The following is a 27,948-nucleotide window of genomic DNA, read 5'->3' on the forward strand; positions in this document are numbered from 1 at the left end:
AGCTCCTCTCACCATGTCGGGAAGGGCCTTATATAGTACTTCTCACCACCCCCACGGCAGTAAAGGTACTAGGAAAGGCCCCTTGGTATCACTTATCCTTGGTAAAACTAGCACCTGAGACTTTACCCAAAAATCTGTTAACACCAAGCCAGAGGGATCACTGTGCTCAACCCCAAACCCAACATCTCCTTACACTTCATCCATTTCAGGACCCACAAAATTTAAAATCTCCAGACCTCCGCTCTTCCCCCAATCCCAGAAGAAGGTTGATCTTTCCCCCGGTGATTACCCTCTCACTCTTGCAGGCCCGCCTCACGTCCTTCACACAGGAGCTGCTCCAAGACTGGTCCCGACCCGTCACCTCCAGTGTTGAAGACATCCTTGAGCAGGTAACCAAATTAGCCTGGCAGGGTGCCCTCTATGATTACACCCCCAACGAGGTTACCCTCTACTCCTTTTTCCTACTATGCACCCCCTCAACCTCTCAGCCCCTGAACACTTGCCTTTTCCTCCTGCTTCTTTTCCTAACAGAGACATATGCCACACCCTGTTCACAACGTATAACCAAGGTCTTGGTGGGTGGAAGGACACTTTCCAACCTCCCAGGTCTGCCACCCTGAATCCTCAGGGGAACCCTACAAAACACATTCACATCCCTGACATACGTTCCCACAACATGCTGTGACCAGACAACTGCCACATCATGTTCTTACAGGGCTAAAAACTACTGGTTGGCTCTTTCCAAAGGGGATTCTGCTGGAATCCAGTGGCCCCCCCTCCCCCGCAACAAAAACATTTCTGCTTCACCCAAACCACTCACCTGGGCTATAGCGATGGGCGAGGACTTCAGGACAAAACACGCCAGACCCATGACCATGATAGGACTTATCCTTCTTGGTCCCTGCCTCTTTCAATGTTTCTCTAGTTTCTTGCAGGAGCGTATCCAGGCCTTCACCAATCAAAAGGTCACTGAATGCTTCATGGGAGGAGGATATCAGCCCCTCTGAATCAGCGACCCTTCCCGAGAGGAACACAGCCTCCCCACACTCCCCACACGAAACCAGCACCCAGCCACCTACTTGTTTTACCCGCCAACATAAATCTTTTATTTTTTCAGATCTTCGCCCATCTCCAGCAGGAAGTAGCTTCAGAAGAATGAGACCTTCACCCCCCTTCCCTTCTTCCTATACTTAAAAGGCAGGAATGATGGATCTTAGACGTGATCCATGCCATTTTACACACACTGAGCACAAAATGGCCGCCTGCCTTTCCCTTATGAGAAACCTCGAGGTTTCTGAGAGATAGAAACTCCTCTACTTCCGCATGGCTGCAACCTTCCACCTGATTGCCTCCGCCAGCCTCGTCTTCCACACCAGCACCAAACCCCTCCCTGATGACGGCAGCCTTCCTTGCAGCATATATAAGCTCTACCACCCGGACACTGGTGCTGCCCTCCTTTTGGAGCACAGCCCGGCAGATTCTTTTCCTTTAATAAAGCTTGATCGGTACCTGGCATTTCGGCTCACTTTCTTTCAAAAGGAAATAAGCATAACTAGAAATTAGGAGGGAAATTAAACTGCAATTTGATGACTCTAAGTCTTTTCAAAGTAATGCCATGAACCATAAGAAACCAGTCCTCAGTACAATTTAAATACTGATCTGAAGTATTAAACAGTGTAAAGATAATGATAGTCAATAGCAAAATAATACATGGGCTTCTTCAATGCACACTCAATACGATGATTTCAAACATCTCTGACAGTTACAGTTATTATCATGCTCACTTTTCATCACTCCCTATAATGAACTCTTTCTCTAGTTATTATCCATCTACCTCAAGGGGGCAAACAAGTTATTTTTCACTTGTTTGAATTTAGGTGTCTTGACTGTGACTAGTTTTGTTTATCAGTAGCAGTTTACAACATTTCTCTCATGTCTTTCCTTATGCTACGAAGCACTGAAAATGTCATCCCAGCTCAGGAGCTGCTAAATGCTCCCTCAGAGCCTGCAGAAATTTCATAAAATACTATGCCTTGTAGGTCTTACCAAAATGACAGATTCCCAGCTCTAAAACCTGTAAGTGAAGATGTTTTAAAACTTCATGTTTACAAACCAGTGCATTTTATTCATTGAACTTTAATAACTAAAGTTACTCAAATCTGAAGGCTAAAGTCAATTTTCCCTTGAGGCAATTCTGATCAGTACCTGGCTTTCAAACACAAACAGTAAATTGATAAGCACAGCAAACCAAAGTCCATCAACCTCATCTTTGCAGTCAATGGTTACGCTATTTCATTATCAAATATAAAAGCTAGCTTGGGGCATTTTTTTTTCAATTGGTCCGAAAATGCTCCCACCCCCCAAATATGCTGCTTCTAACTCATAGTTATATATTATATAAGAAACAAAAAGGTAAGTGATCCTAAGAGGTGGTTTTAAGGGGAAAAAAAAAAAAACACTTAGATTGAGTTTTATTTTACTTTAGAGCACTCAGATATGACACTTCTAAGCCCTTCTGGATCTAAGGATCCAGAAGATCACTCAGCTCAACCTTCTCACAAGCATGAACACTTGCTAGGATACCATAGGGAAGAGACCACAGAGAAGGCACAAAATAAACCATCAGCTCAGGGGCAATATGTAGTTGACAAAGACCTAGTTTTACACATTTCCACATATATGATATTGACTACACATAATTACTTCTTTAAAACTGGTGTGGCGGGATTAGAGCACATGGCAGCCCTTCTATTAGCCTCATAACTTTGAAAAAGTAATTTAACCTCTCTAGGCCCAAGTTTTGTCAAGTATTTACCGTGCCTCACCCATTCCAATGGAAATCCCACAGGAGCTGGTTTAATAAGACAAGGTACATGTTCTGTAAGGAAGACTCACTGTTAAATGGCATAACCTAAAAATACCAGACCCACATAAATGTTTCCATATGTCCACTCCCACCTGCCCATAGCCCTCCATCATTAATCGTTTCACATAGTTTCTACTTGCCACCTTGTCCTTCCCAGACAATTACTCTAAGTGCTAGAATCTGCTCCCAGCCTCCTCCCTGTGCCCCCACCTGAATCATATGTCTGCATAACCTGGCCCTGCCTATGGACAACTTTTAGTGCCCCACCCCACTATAGCTACTCATTGTGCCAAAAACAAGTAATCATAACATATTAAACTTACAAGAGATTTATTATCATTAAAGAATAAGTCAGTAAAGAATACACCTGGAACTGAAATACCAAAAAAATCTAGCAACCAATTTTATTTAACCAATTTAATCAATACAAGGTCCAATTTAAACTGGTAGTCTAAACATGGATGGTGCTAGAATAAACTGAAACGGTCCCTCTCAAGAGCAGTACTGGACGTGCTTCAAAAAGACATCTGATAAAACCTCATCAGCTCTTTGGGGGAAATATGTACACAGATGCAAATACATACATGATTGTATACACACACTCACATAAAATAGACCAAAAGAAAATCATAAAAAGGTTACTTCTCTTTGGTAGATGTAATGAGCAATTTTTATTTTCCATGTATTTTTCTATATTTTTCAGTTTTCCTACATGAGCGGGAAATACTTTAATAAACAAATTTTCAACAGAGATTACTTATACTAGGGAAAATCCAGGAGAATGGGGAAAGTCTTTTCTTAAAACCTTTATTTTTAATATTTCAAACAGATACATATTTAAAATGCCATGTATCCATCATCTATCTTCAATTATAAATATTTTGCCAATCTTCTCTCATCTACACCTATCCACTATTTTCTGCAGTTTGTTAAAAACAAATCCCAGACCTCATGTTATTTCACCCACATATATTTCAATGCACATTTTTATTTGTTTTGGGGGGACTTTTTTGGCAGCTGGCTAGTACAGGGACCTGAACCCCTGACCTTGGTGTTAACAGCATCACACTCTACCAAGTGAGCTAACCTAACCAGCCAGCCTCAATGCATATTTTTACTTGATAAGTAAAAAAAAAAAAATTATATAGCCATGACATCTAATAGGACAACAGTAATTCCACAGTATCATCTAATACCCAGTCCATCTTCAAAAATAAAAGTATTCGACAATTAGAAATCAATATAGAGGGCTGGCCTGTGGCTCACTACCTCATATCCAGAATATATGAAGAAGTACAAACCAATAAGAAAAGCATGACAAAAAAGAAAAATGTACATGCTGGCACTTCACTAAAGGGGAAATCCAAACAGCCAATGAACATGTGGGGAAAAAAATCACAATGCAATTTTTTTTTTTTTTTTTTGTCCTTTTGAGACCGGCCGCACCGCGCTCAGCCAGTGAGCGCTGTGAGTGCACCGGTCATCCCTATATAGGATCCGAACCCGCAGCGGGAGCACTGCTGCGCTCCCAGCGCCACACTCTCCAGAGTGCACCATGGGCTCAGCCCAAAATCACAATGCAATCTAAAACCACAAAATACTACTACGCACACCCAAGAGAACGGCTAAAATTAAAGGACTGATAATACTAAGTATTAGGGAGAACATAGAGCAATGGGAACTCACGAATATTGTTACAGGAAGGTGTAAAACTGTAAACAAGCTTTCTTCTAAAGCTAAACATGTGTATATATACACTATGACCACTTCAATGTAAACAATCAACAGAAATGCATGCTTCTGTGCTCTGCGAATCATGTGCAGAACATTTATAGAACTTTTGTGCATAAAAGCCAAAACTAGAAGCAACCAAAATGTCAATTAGCAACAACAAATAAACAAACCATGGTGCTTCATACAATAGGATGATACACAGCCATGAAAATAAGTGAACTACAACTACACACAATAAAGAAAAAATCTTAGAAAGGTAATAAGAAAAAAATGCAATAAGGTATGAAGGAATCCAAATAGGAGGTGAGTCCAGCAGAACCGCGTGGCTAGAGGTGCGACCCCCCCAACTCCTTGGACCTGGAGGGGAGTGCCAGGCCACGCACCCCGACCCCCACCAAGGTGAGCCCAGCAGAACCCCGCGGTGCTAGGGGTTCATTCTACAACCACAGATTCAGGAACAGGACCCAAGATGGTTTAACATGACCACCACCACACTTACTATCCAAGCAAAGACAGTAGTAACCAGGGACACTCCACAGCCAACCTCAGTGTAAAAGAAGAAGCAAACCCTCTACCAAATGACCAAACATCAACGAAAAAATACCAGAAGTACAAACAAGAAGAAATGACACAACCAAAAGAATATAGTAATGCTCCAAAGTCAGACTCCACAGAACAAGGAATCCTAGAAATGTCTGAAAAAGAATTCTGAGCAATGATCTTAAGAAAACTTCAAGAAATAAAGGAAGACTCAATTAGAGAACACAATGAAACAAGAAAAAACATCCAGAATATGAAGGAGGAAATCTACAAAGAGATTAATACCTTAAAAAAGAGTGTAGCAGAACTTCTAGAAATGAAAGACTGACTCAATGAAATAAAAAAACACAACTGAGAGCCTGAGCAGCAGGGTAGAGAAAGCAGAAGAAAGGATTTCAGAACTTGAAGATGGTCTTCTTGAAATAATGCAGGCAGACCAAAAAAAAAAGAAAAAAAGAATTAAAAATAATGAGGAAAATCTAAGAGAGATAGCAGACAACTTCAAGCACTCTAACATCCGAATCGTGGGTATTCCTGAAGGGTAGGAGAAAGGAAAAGGTACTGAAAACCTACTCAAGGAAATAGTAACAAAACTTCGCAGGTGTAGGGAGAGATACAGACCTTCAGATACAGGAAGTTCAAAGGTCCCCAAACAGATTCAATCCAAAAAGATCCTCCCCAAGACACATTACAGTTAAATGTGCAAAGCTCAAAGACAAAGAGAGAATTCTAAAAACAGCAAGAGAAAAGCATCAAATAACCTATAGGGGAACCCCCGTCAGACTAATAGCAGACTTCTCAACTGAAACCCTACAGGCCAGAAGAAAGTGGAATGTTATATTCCAAATACTAAAAGAAAAAAATTGCCAGCCAAGAATTCTTTACCGAAAAGGATCTCCTTCAGAAATGAGGGAGAAACGGTGTATTTCCCAGACAAACAAAAGTTGTGGGAGTTCACCACACTAGGACTAGCCCTGCAAGAAATTCTCAAGGTAGTCCTTCACCTGGAATCTGAATAACAATGACCACTATCACAAATATACAAGAAAGACCAAAACCCACCATTAAAACAAAAATGCCATTGAGAAAGAGAAAGAAGCTAAATCATGCCACCTTAAACTTCCAACTAACATTGAAGAAGAGAAATAAAAAGGGAAGTAATGATCAAAAGATATTTAAGTCATCTAAACAAAAAGCAATGAAATAACAGGAATTAAACAATACCTATCAGTAACTACCCTAAATGTGAATGGATTAAACGCCCCATTCAAAAGACAGACTGACTGGATTAAAAAGCTAGACTCAACTATATGCTGTCTTCAAGAGACCCACTTCACCTGTAGAGACACACAGACTAAAAGTGAAGGGATAGAAAAAGATATATCATGCACATGGAAACCAAAAATGAGCAGGAGTAGCTATTCTTATATCAGACAAAATAGACTTTAAACCAAAAAACACAAAAAGGGACAAAGAAGACCACTATATAATGATAAAGGCATCTATCCAGCTGGAAGACATAACAATCATAAAAATGTATGTACCCAATACTGGATCACTCAGATATATAAAGCAAATACTCGTAGACCTAGAGAAAGAAATAGGACCTAATACATTAATAGTGGGTGATCTGAACACCCTTCTCTCAGTATGGGAAGGCAACAAGTCAACAAAGAGACACAGGATTTAATTTGCACCTTAGACCAACCAGACTTGGCAGATATATAAAGAACATTTCACCCAACAAGTAAAGAATACACTTTCTTCTCGTCAGCTCATGGTACATTCTCCAGGATAGAGCACATATTACGTCACAAATCTAGTCTCAGCAAATTCTAAAAAATTGAAATCATTCCAACTATTTTTCAGACCACAACGGACTAAAATTGGAAATAAACAATAAGCAAAACTCTGGAAGCTATACAAATAAATGGAAACTAAATAATAGGCTCCTGAATGACCTATGGGTCCAAGAAGAAATCGAACAGGAAATAAAAAAAATTTTAGAAACTAATGAAAATAAAGATACATCATATAAAAACCTGTGGGATAATGCAAAAGCAGTACTAACAGGCAAATTTATTGCAATAAATGCTTATATCAAAAGAATGGAAAGACTTCAAATAAACAACCTAACACTATGCCTCAAAGAATTTGAAAAACAACAACAATCCAAACCTAAAGGTAGTAGATGGAAAGAAATAATTAAGATCAAAGCAGACCTAAATAAAATAGAGACCCAAAAAACAATAGAAATGATCAACAAAACCAAAAATTGGTTTTTCAAGAAGATAAATAAAATAGACACACCATTAGCTAGGTTAACAAAAAAGAGAGAAGACCCAAATAACGAAAATCAGAAATGAAAAGCAAACATAGCAACCGATAGCACAGAAATACAAAGAATCATTAGAGACTATTATAAACAACTGTATGACAACAAATATGAAAATCTGGAAGATATGGATAAGTTTCTAGACACATACAAACTACCAAGACTAAAGCAAGAATAGACAGAAAACATAGACAAATAACAAGCAAAGAGATTGAAGCTGTAATTAGCAATCTTCCAACAAAGTAAAGTCTGGGTCCAGATGGTTTTACAGCTGAATTCTATCAAACTTTAGAGGAGTTAATACCAATTCTCTTCAAACTATTCCAACCAATTGAAACAGACACTACTACTCTCCCAAACTCATTCTATGAGGCCAACATAACTCTGATACCAAAACCAGATAAAGACACAACAGAAAAAGAAAATTATAGGCCAATATCTTGATGCACCTAGATGCTAAAATCCTCAACCAAATATTAGCAATCAGAATACAGCAACATATTAAAAAAATTATGCACTATGATCAAGTGGGATTCACTCTAGGGATGCAAGGATGGTTCAACATATGAAAGTCAATAAATGTGATACATCACATCAACAAACTCAAGGACAAAGACCATATGATTATCTCAACATATGCTGAAAAAGCATTTGACAAAATTCAACATCCCTTCATGATAAAGACTCTCAACAAATTAGGTATAGAAGGAAAATATCTCAACACAATAGAAGCCACTTATGACAAGCCCACTGCCAGTATCATGCTGAATGGGGAAAAACTGAAGGCCTTTCCCTCAAAAACAGGAACAAGACAAGGATGCCCACTCTCACCACTTCTACTTAACATAATACTGGAGATACTAGCCAGAGCAATCAGGGAAGAGAAAGAAGTAAAGGGAATCCAGATTAGAAAAGATGAAGTCAAACGTCCTCTATTTGCGGATGATGTGATACTATATACAGAAAAGTTTAAAGACTCTATCAAAAAATTCTTAGAGCTGGTTAATAACTTCAGTAATGTTGCAGGATACAAAATAAATGCCCCAAAACCAGTAGCATTTATATACTCAAATAATGAATTAATAGAAAGAGAAATAAATAAAGTTCGCCCATTTACAATTGTCACACAAAAAAATAAGATATCTAGGGATCAATTTAACCGAGGAAGAGAAAGACCACTACAATGAGAACTACAAACTGCTTCTGAAAGAAATTAAAACACAAAAAGATGGAAAGATATTCCATGCTCTTCGATTGGAAGAATTAACATTATGAAAACATCTATACTACCCAAAGCAATGTACAGATTCAATGCAATCCCCCTCAAAATACCAATGACATTCTTCACAGAAATGGAAAAAACAATCTTACCTTTCATATGGAAAAACAAAAGCCAAAGCAATTCTGAGCAAAAAAAATAAAGCCAGAAGGATAAAACTACTTGCCTTCAAATTATCCTACAAAGCTACTGTAACCAAAAAAGCATGGTACTGGTATAAAAATAGACATTCAGACCAGTGGAGTAGAATTGAGAACCCAGAAATCACCCCTCAGGCTTGTAGCCATCTGATATTAGACAAAGGCAACAAAAATCTACATTGGGGAAAAGACTGCCTCCTCAGCAAGTAGTGCTGGGAAAACTGGATATCCACATGCAGAAGAATGAAACTAGACATGCATCTCTCATCATACACTAAAATCAACTCAAAATGGATTAAAGACTTAAGTATAAGACCTGAAACTGTAAAATTACTAAGGGAAAATAGAGGTGAAACACTTCAGCAACTAGGTCTGGGCACAAGCTTTATTAACATGAGCCTGAAAGCACAAGCAGCAAAAGAAAAAATAAACAAATGGGACTATATCAACCTAAAAAGCTTCTGCACCGCAAAGGAAACAATCAACAGAATAAAATGACAACCTACAGAGTGGGAGAAAATCTTTTGCTAACTGTGCATACAACGAGTGATTAATATCCAGAATATACACAGAACTCAAGCAATTATACAGTAAAAATAATAATAATAATAACCCAATTAAAAAATGGGCAAAGGAGCTGAGTAGACATTTTTCAAAGGAAGACATACAAATGGCCAACAGATACATGAAAAAATGCTCAACTTCACTAATCATCAGGCAAATGCAAACTAAAACAACACTGAGACACAACCTCACCCCAGTTAGACTGGCTATAATCAAAAAGATGGTGAATAACAAATGCTGGTGAGGGTGTGGAGAGAAAGGAACACTCCTACACTGTTGGTGAGACTGTAAATTAGTATAACCACTATGGAAAACAATATGGAGGTTTCTCAAAGAACTATAGATAGATCTTCCATACAATCCAGCAATCCCCCTTCTAGTGTATACACCCAGGGGAATGGAAATCATCATGTCGAAGGGATACCTGCACTCGCATGTTCATTGCAACTCTGTTTACAATAGCCAAGACATGGAACCAACCTAAACGTCCATCAATGGATGATTGGATAAGGAAACTGAGGTATATATACACAATGGAATACTACTCTGCCATAAAAAAGAATGAAATACTCCCATTTGCAACAACATGGATGAACCTGGAGAAACTTATATTGAGTGAAATAAGCAAAGCACAGAGGGATAAATACCACCTGTGCTCACTCATATGTGTAGCTAAGAGAGAAAAAAGGAAGGAAAGAAAGACCACAGTAGTGCATTAGTCTTACAGAGGGAGGGAACATTCTTAGGGCTACAAAGTGCAGGGGAGGTGGGGGTGGGGGGTGGGGAATAATTGGGTCCAGGACGCAGGGTACAAAAGTAATTTCTGGTAATAAGTATGCTGCCAGTATGAATCTGGCCCTCACATGATGGGCACAAGGGTTGACAATTAGCTTTGTATCTCATGAATATTCATAATAAAAAAGTTTTTAAGTTAAAAATTAAATTAAAAAAAGAATCCAGGGCCGGCCCAGTGGCGCACTCAGTAGAGTGTGGCGCTCCCGCCAAGGGTTCAGATCCCATATAGAGACTGGTCCGCTCACTGGTTGAACGCGGTGCGGGCGCGACACCGAGGGTTGCGATCCCGTTACGAGTCACGAAAAAAGACAAAAAGGAAAAAAAAAAGAATCCAGATATAAAAGAATATATACTGAATGATTCTAATTATATAAAATTCAGAAACAGGTCATAATGAGCTGTATTGTTAAAGAAAAGGAGAAAATAATCATCATGAAGTCAGAACAGTGGTTACTTTTGAAGGAAAAGGGGAGCCTATGGTAGGTAATGGAGCCGTGTAAAGGATTTCAAGGGTGCTGGTAATGGTTTTCCTTGATGTCAGAAATGGTATATAGGTTTTTAATTTGCCATAATTCATGAAGCTCTAGGTTTATGTTTCAAGCACTTCCTAATGTGTTTTAGATTTCAAACTAAAAAAGGTTTTAAAATAATATAATAAAGGAAATAAGGCAAGGATTACCAATAGATTCCAAATCCACTGAGTGGAAGGCTATTGGAGAACAGGACATTCACCTAATATCTAAATATCATCCCATAGATCACTCATTCTTTACACAGAGGAATCCTTGACTGGATCCTTCATATGGGTGGAAGACAGTTATAAATAAGAGTATTAGAAAAATTAGGGCACTTTGATTATGGCCTGTATATTAGATTACATTATGTAAATGTTAAATTGCCTTGTAATTAAAAGATACATGCTGATATAATTAAGGGTGACCTGTCATTATGTCTGCAACTTACTTTGAAATGTTACAGTATTTGAAATACAGCTTTTGCCTTCAGGTGGTAGTATGATGAATATTTCCTGTTTTTCAAACATTTTTGTAATGAACTTGCACCTAAAAAAATGTAATGTACTGCGAAGAACAGACAGATAACTGCATATTATATTAATGTTGAACAGTCTCGGGTATCTGTATAATTAGCTAGCTTCAATTTAAAAAATAACAGAAATCCTACAGATGAATCTTTCTTTCCTCTTTGTCCTAGGAAAAATTATGGATCGCCCAAAAGCCTAAGAAACAACTACTTCTCAACTGTCGAAAATTGTAACAAAAATAGTAACATTAAATGAACCTTTACAAAACCAACTGTAAATACAAACATACCTCATCATAAATGCTCCCATTAATGTCCGCACCATAGATAGGTGCAACAAAAGTTAAGTTCTTCCAGTACTTGCGCTCCAAATCTTCATAATCTAAGTATCTCGGAGTACAGTATCTGTAAAAGGTACATTTAAAAAAAAGATTTTAAAATTTTCCCCACTCATTTGATTTAACTCACTTTCTAAACAAAATCTTATCAAAATAAAACCACTGCAGACACCCAGGTGTCAAATCTAACAAGCATACAAACATATTTATCATAAATATCTGAATACTCTACTCTTAAGATTCCTAAATAATGCTATATAATCACTTCATATTTTTTATCAGTAAGGAGACTTTCATGAAAATATCAAAAATAGAAGCAAAAAATTAGTTAAAGTCATTTTAGCTTTCAAATATTTCTAAAATCTTTAACCAATTATACTATATTAAGAAATTTCACAGATTTATATGTAAAAGACTTAACACCTATAGAAAAATTGAAAAACGGGACCGGCCCGGTGGCACACTGCTACAGTGCCCCGCTTGGGAGCGCGGCGGCATTCCCGCCGAGGGTTCGGATCCCACATACAGACCGGTTCCCGCTCACTGGCTGAGCGAGGTGCGGGCGCGACACCGAGGGTTGCGATCCCGTTGCCGGTCCCGGTCCGGTACGGGCGCCACACTGAGGGTTGCGATCGGTTGCCGGACATGAAAAAAGACAAAAAAAAAAAAAAAGAAAAATTGAAAAATGACAATCTCACTAAACATCCAAAGAAGTAAAACTAAATTAGGATACTTTGCAGTTATTAGATTGACAAATGTTTAATATACTAACGAGAGGAAAATAATGACACCTCTGACACGGCTGGAGTGGGAGTATAAATACTGTTACGACCTTTTCAGAGTGTAATTTTTCAACACATATCAAAAGCGTTAAAAAAAAAAAAGTATATCCTTGACCCTAAAATCTAGCTCCAGAAATTTATTCTAACAACACAGACGTGTACAATGACAGATGTGACCAGGATGTTTCCTGCAGCATTAATTGAAAGCACAAGCTATTATCTAGCAACTGCTGGTTAGTTAAAAAAAATAATAATAACAACATAAATGAGGTAACTCTTCTGATGTACTGACATAAAAATCTTTCCACAGTGCATAAAGCAGGTTACAGAATAGTGTGTATACTGTGATCCTATTTATGTAAAAAAATGCCTGTAATTGTACCTTAAATGGCCAGAAAGAAATATATATAAAATTATTAATATTAATGATTATCTTTCACATAGCAACTACAGAAAAGCACTTACTTCTCTGTATTACTTGGATTTTGAACAATAACCTTACATTATCAGCCAAAAAAAGGATACCAATGTTTCCTTATGAAGAAAATAAACAAAGTGGGAAAAAAAATAAAAGGTGTTTAGCAGTAGAAGCAATTCCAGTAAAACTTACTGAACATTTTAGATTGACTAATCACAACATAATCAACATCTACAATTGCTATACTGGAGACCCTGAACTGGTTATCCATGTAATAAGAATAAGCAAGACTACAAGACAACTTAATTTGACAACCATATTTGAAATACAAAACAATTCACTGATTTATCCAGAACACTAAAATCTCACAGCACATCCAAAAACAAAAAGTATAATCATGAAAGCACCATTAACTTTACATTATTTCATCTCTTCTACTAGCAGGTTCCAGTAGCATCAGGAATTCCAAGAAGCTAACCACAGGTCAGAGTCAGGTGATGAAGGCAAGTGTGCATCCCTACTCTCCAGAGCATAGACCACAAGGAAGAAGAGAAAGGAGAGAAGCAAAAGGTAGCAGAGATGCTATTTATTAGAACTTTTAGAGAAACTACTCAGACTTTGGAATTAAAATTGAAAGCCCTAAACTGCCTTACACTATATAAGAAAACCTATAGAATCTATCACTATACACCCAATCAGGATTGATTTTTTTTTTTAAATTCATGCCTGTAAAAGATAAATTTAAAATCTGGTATTGCCCATTGAGGTTAAATTCTAAAATCCTTGCCCATTTGAATGAAATGCTGATTCTAAGCTAGAAAAAAAGTGACCAGTCTTGGCTAATACCTGGTTCTAATGAATACTGACTATAGATTTCATCCCTAATGGACTGTCAAACAGTCATACCTCTTCTACAAATCTTTTGTCAATTTGCTCAAAACACATTCAGCCATACTTTTTTTTTTTTTTTATCTAGAACCTTTCATTCACTATAGCACAATTGTTAAGAAGTGGGCTACAGGATTAAGCTGCTTGGGTTTGTACCCAAGTTTGGCCATTTATAAACTACATAATCCTGAACAGAAGGCTGAATCTCTCTGGAACTCAGTTATTCCTATATAAAATAGGGATAATAACTATCAGACTTATGCAGGCTCCATCAGGTAATTATGTAAAGCATTTAGTTCTACCTGTGCCTATAAGAAAGTATAGATCAGTAATGCAAGCAATGTAAAAGAGCATATTACTCTTCTCTATAAATTTTTATTTTAGAGCTATGTTGGAGTTCTCTAGATTTTCTTTGGATTACGTAGTGTTATCACCAAATGATCATGCTACCCTCTCTACTATTTACATCAAGCACATTATGTACTGGGCACCTATGCAAGGACATGTACCAAAGGAAAACAGATGAATAGAAAGACTGGCAGGATGCCTCCTGCCTCTCATGAAAATTAGTCCCATCTCAGGACCATTCCAAACCACTATGAAGACCATGAGGTCCTAGGGCAGCTCCTTATGGACAAGCAAGAGCCCTGGTTTGAGGCTGAGAAAGCTATTTTACTGGAATATGAAACTGACAGAGGAAATATAAAAATATAAATTTCAAAGGTAGTTTAAAATTATAACTATTACAATGAAATTAATCCCAATCAAAAGAGAAATTAACTTTGAAAGATAAAATTTAACCTAGAAATAATGTGTCAGACAATTTCTCATTCTGGTTATACTGCATAACTTAAAGAACAACGAACAACTTTTTAAAAATACCTTTCGACTCCAGAATATCAAGAAATGTACATTTTGATAATAAGTAAATCTTTACAATCTGCCCAATAATTTATACCACTTCAAATATATTTTAGCTTTAATGACACTATGTATTCACTCAATCAACATATATTTAAAAAATACATACCATATCCCAGATACTGTACCAGGCACTGGGTATACATACAGTGGTACACAAAACAGACTATGTCACCTGAATGTCTATCTTCAGGATGAGTCAATCTACAAACTAAGCCACCAAAGTAGAAATGGAACAGAGATATGAATAAAATTAGTGCCTAGTAAAATAAATTCCCTTGAAATAGAAAATTGATACTATGGTAGAATAATCAAATGGGCTAGAGATGATGATCAAAGTTTCTCTATAAGAGAACAAAGGACTTCAAGGCTCAATTCTCATCGATATTTTTAATTATCATGTATTATTAATAATGATTGTCCCTGGGAGTTAAAATTACATATGTCTATAATGTTTTAATTTTCTTTTTTCCCTGAAAGATGACAGGTAAGGGGATCTTAACCCTTGACCATGTGAGCCACGGGCCGGTCCTATGAAGTTTTAATTTTTAAATAAGCATGTATTATTTTTCTAACTGGCAAAAATGTTTCCGGCCATCCTTCAAAATCCATCCCAGCAGCACCTACAAAATGAAACTACTCCATTCCTTATCAACAACCACAGAAACCTGATCTTCCTTGGAAATCCCATAACATTTTGTACCTTTCCTATAATAGCTATGATGATTATCAACAATATTAACTAATATTTTTTAGTAAGTATAATCTGATTTCTTTTAAATACAAATTATCCCTTGAAATATCAAAGTAACCAAGCACAGGTTCCACTCAATGAACTAAGACTTACTTAACACTTTAAGAGCAACACTGGAAATAAGTACTAAAAGATAGGAAACAGAATACAATAAACAGTTTACATTTATAAAAAGGTATAATTGCCTCTGCAATCTTATTTCAATAGCATTGTACTTATAAAAGAATTCTGAAAGAGTTTGAAAGCTAATGAGTTCAACCACATTCTCAATTAATGAGATCTGAAAGGAGGCTCTACTAATGTCACCCAAAAAAAATTTTTTAAAAAGCAATCAAATTAAATTAAATATAAAATGTTCAGCTTCCTTGGAATAGCCAGAATGCTCCATAGAAGGAACTTAACACAGAGAAGTAAGATTCTTCAAGTACCATCATGTACTTACTATGTCAAATACAATTTAAAAAATAAAAAAGCTATCAGCTAAATTCACCCAAAGTCTTAATCTCATTCACACCCATCCAGGAAACTCAGACAGCTAAGTTTTTTAGGCTGGGTTTTGTTTTGGTCCAATTAATGTTTTGATCTAGGGCCTTAACCACACGCCAGAAACTTTTTTTTAAAAAAATGTAGTTTAATAATAACCATAATTGTGACGATTTTTAAATATACCCAAAAATTCTTTGATACTCCTCCCTTCAAGAAGTAGAGCTTCATTCTCCTCCCCTTGGGTGTAAGCTGCACTTAGAAATGGCTGGGGACGGGGCCGGCCCGGTGGCTCACTGCTACAGTGCGCTGCTTGGGAGCGTGGTGGCGCTCCCGCCGAGGGTTCGGATCCCACATACAGACCGGTTCCCGCTCACTGGCTGAGTGAGGTGCAGGCGCAACACCGAGGGTTGCGATCCCGTTGCCGGTCCGGTCCGGTACGGGCGCGACACTGAGGGTTGCAATCCGTTGCCGGACACGAAAAAAGACAAAAAGGAAAAAAAAAAAGAAAAAGAAATGGCTGGGGACAAATACAATGTGGCAGAAATGACAGTGTGTCACTTCTGAGATAGGTCATGAAAAGATATGTGGCTTCCATCTTGCTAAGTCTCTCGGATCACTTGTTCTCAGAGAAACCAGCTGCCATGACATGACAATTCCAGCCAACAGCCATGTTAGGACAGCACCCATGGAAGAGGAGCCAACATTGTGACTGTAGCCCCATGAGAGACCCTGAGCCAGAAACACCCAGCTAAGCTACTCCCAGATTCCTGACCCTCAGAGAGTGTAGGATGATTTAAGATTTGGGATAATTTGGTAACAATAGATAACTAATACAATAATGGTGCCCTTTCAAGTCACTCAAGATTAAAATTACTAATCTTCACATATATATAGACACACACACATATAGATATGATAAAGACTTAAACGTTGTCACATAAAGAAAAAAACATGCCTAACAATGATGAATCGTGGACAATCAAAAACTCATGGCAACTACAAGATAGAAAGATCCATTTATAGCTATTATTAATGATATAATAAAATGAGGAACAATTTCCTAAAGAGTAAACTAAATGTTAGTAGGCAACCACCTGAAGAAAACAGAAACAGTTAAATGAGAACCAAAAGATTATACTGCAGATTCCTGCTCCTCTGTCTACTTGGTTTATTACAATGTTCACATATATCTTTGAAAGAAATAAAAATAGCAAACCCCATCTACTCACTTGTCACTGTTGGCCAGCTGTCTGAACTCCTTCACAGTCATGCCTTTTTTCTGGATGTTGTATTGAGTGAACAGTCCTGACTGCCCTGTGACCATCTGCTGAATCGGCGCTGGAATGAGCAAATTATCAATGTCATCATAACACTGTCTTGGCTTCCACTCCTTAGGAGGAATCACCTAAAAATAAAATAATAAAATATTATCTTGGAAATACTCCAAGTAGTAATTTAGCTTTTATATTCCAACAGAATACATCTAAAGAATTTCTTAGCATCTCTATGATAAATGTGTAACAAAAATCATGAAAACTTAATAAGGAAATATTATTTTTTCTTTTTTGGCAGCTGGCCAGTACAAGGATCTAAACCTGTGACTTTAGTGTTGTAAGACTGCACTCTAACCAACTAAGATAACCGGCCAGCTGAGGAAATATGATTTTCTACCAGCAAAATGAATTAAGTACTCACTATAACAAATACTGTACCAATATTAACTCATTTTTGAGTTGGTATTATTAACATCTCAGTTTTAAAGATAAGATTTAAAGACACACAAAAGTAAAATAACTTGCTGGAGTTCAAATGGTAAAGACAACTTGAGTTGAAACTCAAACTGAGACACTATGATAGCAGAATTCACACTGAGCCATTATGTTAACCTCTCTCTCAACAGAACATGAAATTACGTTTACATAAATCATTTCTTCCCCAAAGAAGCTCATCTTCATTGAACTTTATCTAAACATTTATGTGTTGTCTATATTACTATGATAAAAAATAAGTAAATGTTTAATCAATATGATTTTCCCTATAGACCTCTCACGCAGTATGGCAAATAGCACAGTAGTGTGAAAGTAAATGTTTAACAACCAGCTTTCTGGGAAGGTGGTTGCAACCTTGATCTGTAGCTTTTGGCTATGTCCATGTATAACTACTCCCACCATGGCCAATTTGAACCTACCAACATGACATCACTGAACATAGAGCTGGGAAGAGATGTGCACTATCAACTCTTGTGTGCCAGTATGAGGTGGCTCAGCACACCATTGTTTTTTCATAGTATTTAAACACTTAATTACTAAGAGTGAAAAGATCCGGAAACATTATAATCAAAAATACACATTCATATAATTTTGAAATTAGAAAAGACAAGGTCATAAAGTAAGTCATGACTTGTGGCTGGAATTTTTCCACATTTAGAAGTTGTTTTAATTTTTTTAAGACGTTAAAAAAAATTTATTGAAAAATATAGCACACATACAGAAAATGCATAATCACAAATTAGCTCTGTGAATTATTATAAAGCAAACACCAGAGTGCCTACTGCCTAGCTGCGAGAAGCAGAATACTGCTGGCACCCCAGAGGCCCTCCAAGTGCCCATTCCCAAACATATTGCCCCCTTGCCCAGAGGTAACCACTACCATGGCATTTATGGGTAATCATTTCTTTACTGGGCTTTAGTTTTATGCTTGGGTTTGCATCCCTAAACACCAGTTTTAGAAATGTATAAAAATGTAATCATGCAGTATATATTCTTTGAGGTTTATCTTTAATATTTGAATTAATATTTTTGTGAGATTTAAATACGATGGCCTATGTAGCTCAAGTTCATTGCTTTTCACTCCTGGTCAGTATTCCCTCATATAAGTATTTATCTATTCAAACTATAAAACTTCTAGAAGAAAACATAAGGGAAACACTTGGACACAGTTCTGGACAAAGACTTTATGAATAATACATCAGAAACATAGGGAGCAAAAGCAAAAATTAACAAATGGGATTATATCAAACTAAAAAGCTTCTGCACAGCAAAGGAAACTATCTCCTGCAGAACAGGAGAAAATATATGCAAACTATGCATCCAACCAGGGACTACTATCCGGAACATACAAAGAACTCAAAGAACTCAATCTTAAAAAAACAAATAATCTGATTAAAAAATGGGTAAAGGAACTGAACGGACATTTTTCTAAAGAAGACAAACAAATGGCCAACAGGCATATGAACAAATGTTTAGATATATATGCTAACCATTCTGATTGGATCATTATACAACAGACACACATATTTAAACAACAAAATGTACCCCACAAACATGTACGTTAAAATTAAAACTTAAAAAAATGTACCCCACAAACATGTAAGTTAAAATTAAAACTTAAAAAAAATAATTATTCATAAATTGGTGACCGTTGGCAGGCCCTTGGTTTTTTCTAACTATTAGCTTTTGAAAATAATGCTATTAATATTCTTGTATACATTTTCTGGTGCATATGTGCACAGGGCTCTCTAAAATATGCACACATACATTGACACCCCTAAGACTAAAATTACTGGGACACAGGATATGTGCTTTTCAAATTTAATAGACACTACCAAACATTTGCCAAAGTGGTTATGCCAATTCACATTCCCACCAGCAATATATTAGAATTCCTCTTTCTCCAAATCGTCATCACATGAAACTCTCCATCATTTAAATTTCAATCTTTCTGGTAGGTGAATTTTATTTGTATTTTCTTGATAATGAAAGAAACCTTTTCATACGTTCATTGACCACATATGATAACCTCTTTTGTGAAGTGCCTGTTCAAGTCTCTTGGCCATTTTACTACTGCATTGTTGGTCTTCTTCTTCTTAATGTACACGGGTCTTTTATATAATCCGAATATTCATGGGTATATACACACACCGAAGAATATTTAGATTATACACACACATATATATCGAGAGAGAGAGAGCACATGCACAAAAATATCTTCTCCTATCCTGTAACTTACCCTCCAACCTTCTGAAGGGTATTGTTTTTGACAAACATAAGTTTCTAATGTTAATGTAATCCAATTTATTCATTTTTGCCTATGATCTTTGGTTTAAAAAAAATATTTCCCTCCTCTCAGACAGGAAGATACTCTATTTTATATTCTAAGAGTGTTAAAGTTTTGTCTTTCACATTTAGATCTACAATGTATCTGTAACTGTGAAAGATTTGGGTCAAGCTTCATCAGATGAAGAAACTTGGGGTCAGGAGATGAGTAACTCATTCAATGTTATGTTATACAGCTGATAAGGGACACATGTGAATTCCCAAAAAAAAAAAAAAAAAAAAAAAAAATAAAAAAACTGAAATTGAGCTATTTTAACATGAATTTTAATCAGCAATATGGGGATACCACACATTTTATTTTCTCCATTATATGTTAGTTTAAAATGAGAATACAAGTATCCATAGTGTACAGCGGCCTTCAAACAGTTCACGGAAGGATTTGTGTTATCTTTTAATTCAGTTTTTCCAGGAACCTTTTTTTTTTTTAAAGATAACTGGTAAGGGGATCTTAACCCTTGACTTGGTGTTGTCAGCACCACGCTCAGCTAGTGAGCGAACAGGCCATCCCTATATGGGATCCAAACCCGTAACCTTGGTGTTATCAGCACCGCACTCTCCCGAGTGAGCCACAGGCCGGCCCTCCAGGAACTTTTTGAAGTATCCACATATGTTATTCAAAACACACACTTAGTACTCTTAAAGAATATGGGGCTGGCTGGTTAGCTCAGTAGGTTAGAGCATAGTGGTGTAATACCAAAGTCAAGGGTTCAAATTCCCATACCAGCCACAAAAAAAAAAAAAAAAAAGAATATGGACAGTCATACTACATAAATATGAAAAACCATACTACAGTGTCTTGATAATACATCGAAAAGGGAAGGAGGTTGTATTTAAGAGTGTTATAAATACTAACTTTTTTCTTTATCACAAATAAGCCTGAATAATTCAAAAAAATAAAACACGAATTTATTAGGGCTCCTATTTAGAAATATATGTAACACAATCAAAATTAATGTTATGGTGGGCCGGCCCGGTGGCGCAGTGTGCCACTTGGGAGCGCGGCGGCGCTCCCGCCGAGGGTTCGGATCCCACATACAGACCGGTTCCCGCTCACTGGCTGAGCGAGGTTCGGGCGCAACACCAAGGGTTGCGTTCCCGTTGCCGGTCCCCGTCCGGTACAGGCGCGACACTGACGGTTGCGATCCGTTGCCGGACACGAAAAAAAAAAAAAAAAAAAAAAAAAATTAATGTTATGGGGGCCGGCCCGTGGCTCACTCAGGAGAGTGTGGTGCTGATAACACCAAGGCCACGGGTTCGGATCCCATACAGGGATGGCCAGTTGCTCACTGGGTGAGCGTGGTGCTGACAACACCAAGTCAAGGGTTAAGATCCCCTTACCGGTCATCTTTAAAAAAAAAAAAAAATTAATGTTATGTTTAGAGTTAAATATATTCCCCTATCTTATAAAAAACTTGCCCATAAAAAAGTTTTGCAGCAATTTTCTAAAGGTAGAGAAACAAAGCATACAATAAAGTTACAAAAATCCAAACATTACCTTGTGACTATTTTGTCGACATACTAATTTACTTTTGATTAAAGAGTTCAGAAAGCACATTTAATAATTCATAAGCCCAGGACCTGGCCAATTAGCTAAGGTGGTTAGAGCACAGTGTTATATAATACCAAGGTCAAGGGTTCAGGTCACCATCCAAGCCAGCCGCAAATTAAAAAAAATTCATAACCTCAGGACTATAACAATTTTTGAATTATAATTTCAAATCTTAAAAACATCAGATTTTCTTACATAAGAAATGGACTCAAGCACACATACTTAGGTCTTTAACAGATTTTAAAAGATTTTAAATTAATCCTTTACATTTAATGAATCTAAATGAAGGAAACCCATTTCTCCTTAAGTTTACCTTCCTGATTACATCAAAATGGAATATACATTTTATACCACCATTTCCCTCAACCTACCCTGGCCCCTATTTCCTGTGGAAAGATTCCAGTTAAAATCTCTAGCTGCACTACCTACCTTGAAATTAGTTACTACCATCTACCAACCCAGGAAGGAGCGGAGGAGAAAGAGCAGTACCCCTCACAATCTTTCTTCACCTTCTGAACAAAGGTAGCCATCAGCACTCTCTGGGCTATTCACAAAACTACACATGAGCATAACCTATGGCCTGAACAGTCCATGTCTAGGTTACCACTGGGGACAAATATCACTCATTCACTATATTAAAAAGGTTCATCATAATCTCCCTGCACAAAAACAATAAAGTGTTACATTTAAGGAGACTGTCACTCTTTTCACTTTCTCGACTTGACCACTTTGTAGACAAAGAGGATGTCAAATTTCTCATTTTAGAAATAAAAGTTAAATCTAAAGCATAAATCTAAAAACTGTTGAGAAGAGAAAAAACAAAATAGATTGTAATCTGAGGCTGAAGTCACTACTACTGGAACTACTCAGCCATTTTCCTTTTTTTTCTTTCTTTTTTTTTTTGTCCTTTTTGAGACCAGCTGCACTGCGCTCAGCCAGTGAGCACTGTGAGCGCACCAGTCATCCCTATATAGGATCCGAACCCGCGGCAGGAGCGCTCCTGCGCTCCCAGCACCGCACTCTCCCAAGTGCGCCAAGGGCTCGGCCCCATTTTCTTTAAATCATAAATTAAAACCACTTCATTAAATGTTGTTAATAGTGCATTAACAAAAAACCATATGGGTGGCTCTGTTACTCAGTGCTATCCCCCAAAGCAAACCAGCTACATTAAAGCAGTCTTGAGTTTTACAATGTGATTTGATTTGGTGCAGTTTTGTACACTTGCTATTATCACAACTTCCAGAACAATAGGGAAAGAAGTAAAACTGAGTTGATGTAAAAGATGGCAGATATAATTTGAAACAAACAGTTATTCCTCATATAAATAACAGGAAATTATCAAAGGATTGAGTAAATGAATATCTCCAACTTTGTCAATGAGTCCTACCTATAAAAAAAAAAAGGTGGTCTGGACTCAGGTGTGTTTCATAACTGTAATTCTCATTAACTTTATGCTGTTACATAATGCCAACAGCAGCACAGGTGTGCTCCGTGTGCCTGCAGTCCCTTGTGAGGATAGCTGCTGCTTTCTCTTCTAAGGTTACTTACTAAATGTGCCACCACACAGGACATTCTACTAATCTCAGTGGAAGACAGGATGTTTTCAAGAAACAAAAGGGGGAAGAGAACAAGACAAAGGGCTGCATTCAGAGCTCAAAGAGGGCAAATAGTCACCTCCAACTCCCCTCTGCCCAATGAAGCCCAAATCTTTGCTAGCCCCTTAGAAGTTCATCATCAAAATTCTGTGTGTCAAATAATTCTGAATAGTTTTTTCAACTAATAAACAACTTCCAAAAATAATCTGGAGATGTTAAGCTTCCAAAATTTAGATTTTTTAAAAGTTAACCCAGTAAAGAAGTTTATAATTCTGAGAAATTATAAACCTTTACTCTCATTTTGTTTTCTTTTGTTTGTGTTTTTATTTGATCATTACACAGTGTAAATATTTTTCGTGGCTCTTTACCAATTTCTTCCTAACCCTCCTCCGTCTTTCCCACCTCTGGTGTCCTCAGTTCTGTTCTCTCCTTTTGAGAGTCCAAGGAATTATTGACTGTTGTATCTTTCTTTGTTGTTTGTTTGTTTGGGGGTTTTCTTTTGTTTTGTTTCCAGCTCCCACTTATGAGTGAGGACATGCGATATTTCTCTCTCTGTGCCTGGCTCATTTTATTTAACATAATTTTCTCTAAGTTTATCCATGTTGCTGCGAATGGCAGTTTCATTCTTTTTATGGCAGCGTAGTATTCCACTGTATAAGTATACCACATTTTCCTTATTCAGTCATCCGTCGATGGACATTTAGGTTGGTTCCAACTCTTGGCTACTGCAAATAGAGCAGCAATAAACATGTGAGTGCAAGTATCCCTTCAACATGATGATTTCCATTCCTTTGGGTATACCCAGCAGTGGGATTGCTGGATCCTATGGCAGTTCTATCTGCCATACTGTTTTCCATAACGGCTGCACTAATTTACAGTCCCACCAACAGTGTCGAAGGGTTTCCCTTTCTCCACATCCTCGCCAGCATTTGTTATTCTGTCTTTTTGATACTGGCCAGTCTAACTGGAGTAAGATGGTATTTCAATGTGGTTTTGAGTTGCATTTCCCTGATGTTGACTGATGCAATTTTTTCATGTTTCACTCTCATTTTTTCTCTTTATCTTCCTTTTTTATCTCACCCACCCTTAATTAACTTTCACTCAACATGTTCATCCCCGAATTTTAAAACTTTTCTCAGAGGAACTTGAACCTGAACAGGATACATAACAAAATGACAGACCTCAGGGGACAGATACCAGAAATAGTAAAGAATTGGGTTAAAAGCAGCATCAGGTCCAGATGCAGAAGGACTTGAACACCAACCCCTGCAGTTCTGGAAGTTCTCTCTTCAGTTCTCCATGCTATTCAACCTTCACAGTGGAGGTAGGGATTTCAAAGGGAACCTTTCACAGGTGGAGTTGAGTGGTTCAGCCCAGCAGCAGGCTCCACCAGGGCTCAGAAACCCACGTAGTAACACTGACAAGTATACAGAAACCCAGATTATAAACTTCACATTTACAGCAATAATAAACTGAAATCAATGCAATAAAAAATATTCCATCAAGGGAAACTTTTTAATTAAAATAGATTTCTATTATACAAGGGACACACACCACCTCAGGTTGCAGATTGGAGGATGAATAATATAGACAATCTCTCTTTCAAAACTGTAACTTTGGCTCTATGGGTCCAAACATGCAATGCAGTCCTCAGCACCTTACTGAGCACCACATGACCCTGAGCATATCATTTATACCTACAGTTCTTAATTCACCATCATTTTTTAAAGGATATTATCTAACACCTATAAGAGAAAAGGGCTGGCCGGTTAACTCAGCTGGTTAGAGCACAGTGTTGGTAACACCACAGTCAAGGGTTGAGATCCTCCTACCTGCCAGCAGCCAAAAAAAAATAATAAGAGAAAAACAAATATTTTCAAACATGTCTAAGCCGAAGAACACTTCTCCCATCCCATCTTCACTGGTCTGGGCCACTATCAGCTCCTCACTACATAAACACAAACAACTACTGCTGACAAGACTCCCCACTTGTGCTCTGCCCTCCACACCAAATTCATTCTTCACACAGGAGCCAGTGTGATCTTTTCAAAATAATGTCACAAAAAATGGCAAAAGAAATAAAAAACAAACAGCCACCATGTCCTCCTCTCCTGCTTTAAGTCCATCAGTGCTTCCCACCGCACAGAGAGAAAAGCCTCATATGGTCTGACCAGCCCTATACCACCTGGCCCCTTCTTCACCTTACTTATGACACACTTCTGCCTGCTCAGTGAGCCTCAAGTTCAACAACCACCTTCCTATTCGTCCCACACATAAGTTCAGGTCAGCCTCCAGGCCTGTGGACTTGCCATTCTTTCTGTCCCCACATCTCGAAAGGATGGTTCCTTTCTATCCTTTGGGTCTCTGCTTAAATGTCCTTACATCATCACCCTAAGATGCTACCATCAGAATATAAGCTCCATGGGTGCAGGAACTTTGTTCTGTCCCCCCATATCCTCCTCACACACACACCCCAGCACCTGATATAGCACCTGGTACTTAGTAGGCACTCTCTACACTTGGTGAGCAAATAACTAAAAAGAAAACCAAATAGGCAAATCTGTAGAGAGAAAGAGGAGATTTGCTGTTGCCTAGGGCTACGGGGGATATCAGGGAATGGGGAATGACTGCTTAAGGCATACGGAGGGATGTTTTTGGTGATAAAAATGTTCTGCAATTTGATGCAGATAGATCTGCCATATGACCCAGCTATCCCACTACTGGGAATATACCCAGAACAATAGAAAGCATCAAGTCGAAGGTATACCTGTTCCCCAATGTTCATTGCAGCACTCTTTACAATAGCCAAGAGTTGGAACCAGCCCAAATGTCCATCATCTGATGATTGGATACGGAAATTGTAGTATATCTACACAATGGAATACTACTCAGCTATAAAAACGAATGAAATACTGCCATTTGCAACAACATGGATGGACCTTGAGAGAATTATGTTAAGTGAAACGAGTCAGGCAGAGAAAAAGAAATACCACATGTTCTCACTTATTGGTGGGAGCTAAAAATAAATAAATTTCACACACACAAAAAAAAAATTGGGGGTAGAAGAAGACATAACAATTACAATTCCTTGAAGTTGATATGACAAGCAAACAGAAAGGACATTGTCGGGTGGGAGGGGGGAGAGGGAGGAGGGAGGGAGGTTTTGGTAATGGGCCACGATAATCAACCACATTGTATATCAACAAAATAAAATTTAAAAATAAATAAATAATTTTTTTTAAAAATGTTCTGCAATTTGATAGTGGTGATGGTTGCAAAACTGTGAATATACTAAAAACAATTGAATTGCACACTCTAAATAGGTGTATTGTATGGTATGGAAATTATATCTCAATAAATTTGTTATATATAAACTACCCTTTGTTTAAAAAACAAAGAAAGCCTTAGAATACAACCTAGTATAAATAGTAAAAAATAAATAAGATAATTAATCTCTGAAGAAATCAAACATTCCACAAGGATTGACAAGACGAAATATTTTGCAAATATCTTCCTTTGGAAGAAACAATATCCCAGATCACGAAGACTAAGAGCATAATTTAAAAGATAAGTAAGTGATCATTTTTCATTTAAAGGATCTGAGGATAGTCACCTTTGCAAGACCCGCTCGATGGGCTCCTTTAGACTCCATGTACACGAGGTATTTGTTGAACTCCCGGAACTCTTCCATGGAGGGCCTGAAGGTCATTATCTTACAGCTGGGGTTCAGAGGACTCTCCACCTTGGCCCCCTCCATGATGGCTATGGCAATCTCTGCAGGGAAGATGATAAGGTCATCAGCTCCAAGTTATCGTCTGCTCGGATCAGAGGTCATTTCTCCCAAACAGCATGAAAGCTCCCCCAGCAGGAACTCTTTTCTTTTACTTACTTTCTATTCCCTTCTACCACTCTTAGGGAGACTCCCTCATCTCTCCCTGGACTCCTGAAAAAACAACAGCCTCCAGTCGCTCCTCCTGCCAACCTCCCATTCCTGGCATTGAGTCACTGACCTGACTGTACTGCTGGCCTTCTAGAAATCCTTCCAAGTAAAAATGAATTTCCTAACATTGCAAGTTTACAGAAGATGTTGCTCCTATGTACCAGTTCTGAAGCAGACTGGCTCACACTCATACTGTACTGTACAAAGTTCTAGGACAGGCTGGGTGAAGGTTGTTCAACATCCCTAGCACAGACTTTACTCAGGTGTGCTGCCAGCTCATCATAACATGCTTTCCTATAATGATTCACAAACTACCCATTCAGCAAAACTGCCAGGTACCAGGTTCAAATACGAGAGACAGAGAAAGGGGTAAGTTTTGTCACCTTCCAAGCTCATTATCTAGAGGCTGAACAACTTCAATACAAAAATGTACACAGGAAGGAGCAACTAATTCCACTTGGGTTAATCAGAAATAACTCTGCCCCTTTCTAGGGAAGTAAAAGAGGGTGTAAGAGTTACCCAAATAACAGAGCATTCCAGGCAGTGGAAATATTTGAAGTATAGGAGAAATGGAAAGCATTTAATGCGTCTAGAGCTTAGAAAGCATAGATGATAGGATCAAAGTAGAAAGTAGGCAGTAGGTGTTGCTAGGAAAAGATGGATTTAATCCTGTTGTCAATGAATGGGGATGATTCCTTCAACAAACATTTGTTGAGCACCTAACACGTACAGGGCACAGGGAATGCAACAGTGAATAAAAGGCACTGGAGTGACTTTCTCAGGAAGGAGTCTCACCCAACCCACTGCCAAATTCAGTATCAGGACCTGGCATCTGACAGCTCAACAACAAATCTTCTCAAAGTTTTCC

The 27,948-nt window shown here is 37.8% G+C and overlaps 1 protein-coding gene across 3 annotated transcripts in view; it reads right to left on the minus strand.

Moving 5' to 3' along the window:
- Positions 1-27,948, minus strand: part of KDM4C (lysine (K)-specific demethylase 4C) — a 312,590-nt gene that overhangs the window by 244,773 nt on the left and 39,869 nt on the right. For all 3 annotated transcript variants that reach the window (XM_008577433.1, XM_008577435.1, XM_008577434.1), the window contains exons 2-4: positions 26,754-26,914; positions 17,111-17,286; positions 11,585-11,699 (exon numbers count right to left, since the gene is read on the minus strand). In XM_008577433.1, coding sequence (XP_008575655.1) covers positions 11,585-11,699; positions 17,111-17,286; positions 26,754-26,897 — 435 coding nt within the window. In that variant the 5' untranslated portion in view covers positions 26,898-26,914. The remainder of the gene's footprint in view (positions 1-11,584; positions 11,700-17,110; positions 17,287-26,753; positions 26,915-27,948) is intronic.

This window comes from Galeopterus variegatus, unplaced genomic scaffold (genome assembly GCF_000696425.1).
Source record: "Galeopterus variegatus unplaced genomic scaffold, G_variegatus-3.0.2 Scaffold1509, whole genome shotgun sequence".
NCBI classification, from domain to species: domain Eukaryota; kingdom Metazoa; phylum Chordata; class Mammalia; order Dermoptera; family Cynocephalidae; genus Galeopterus; species Galeopterus variegatus.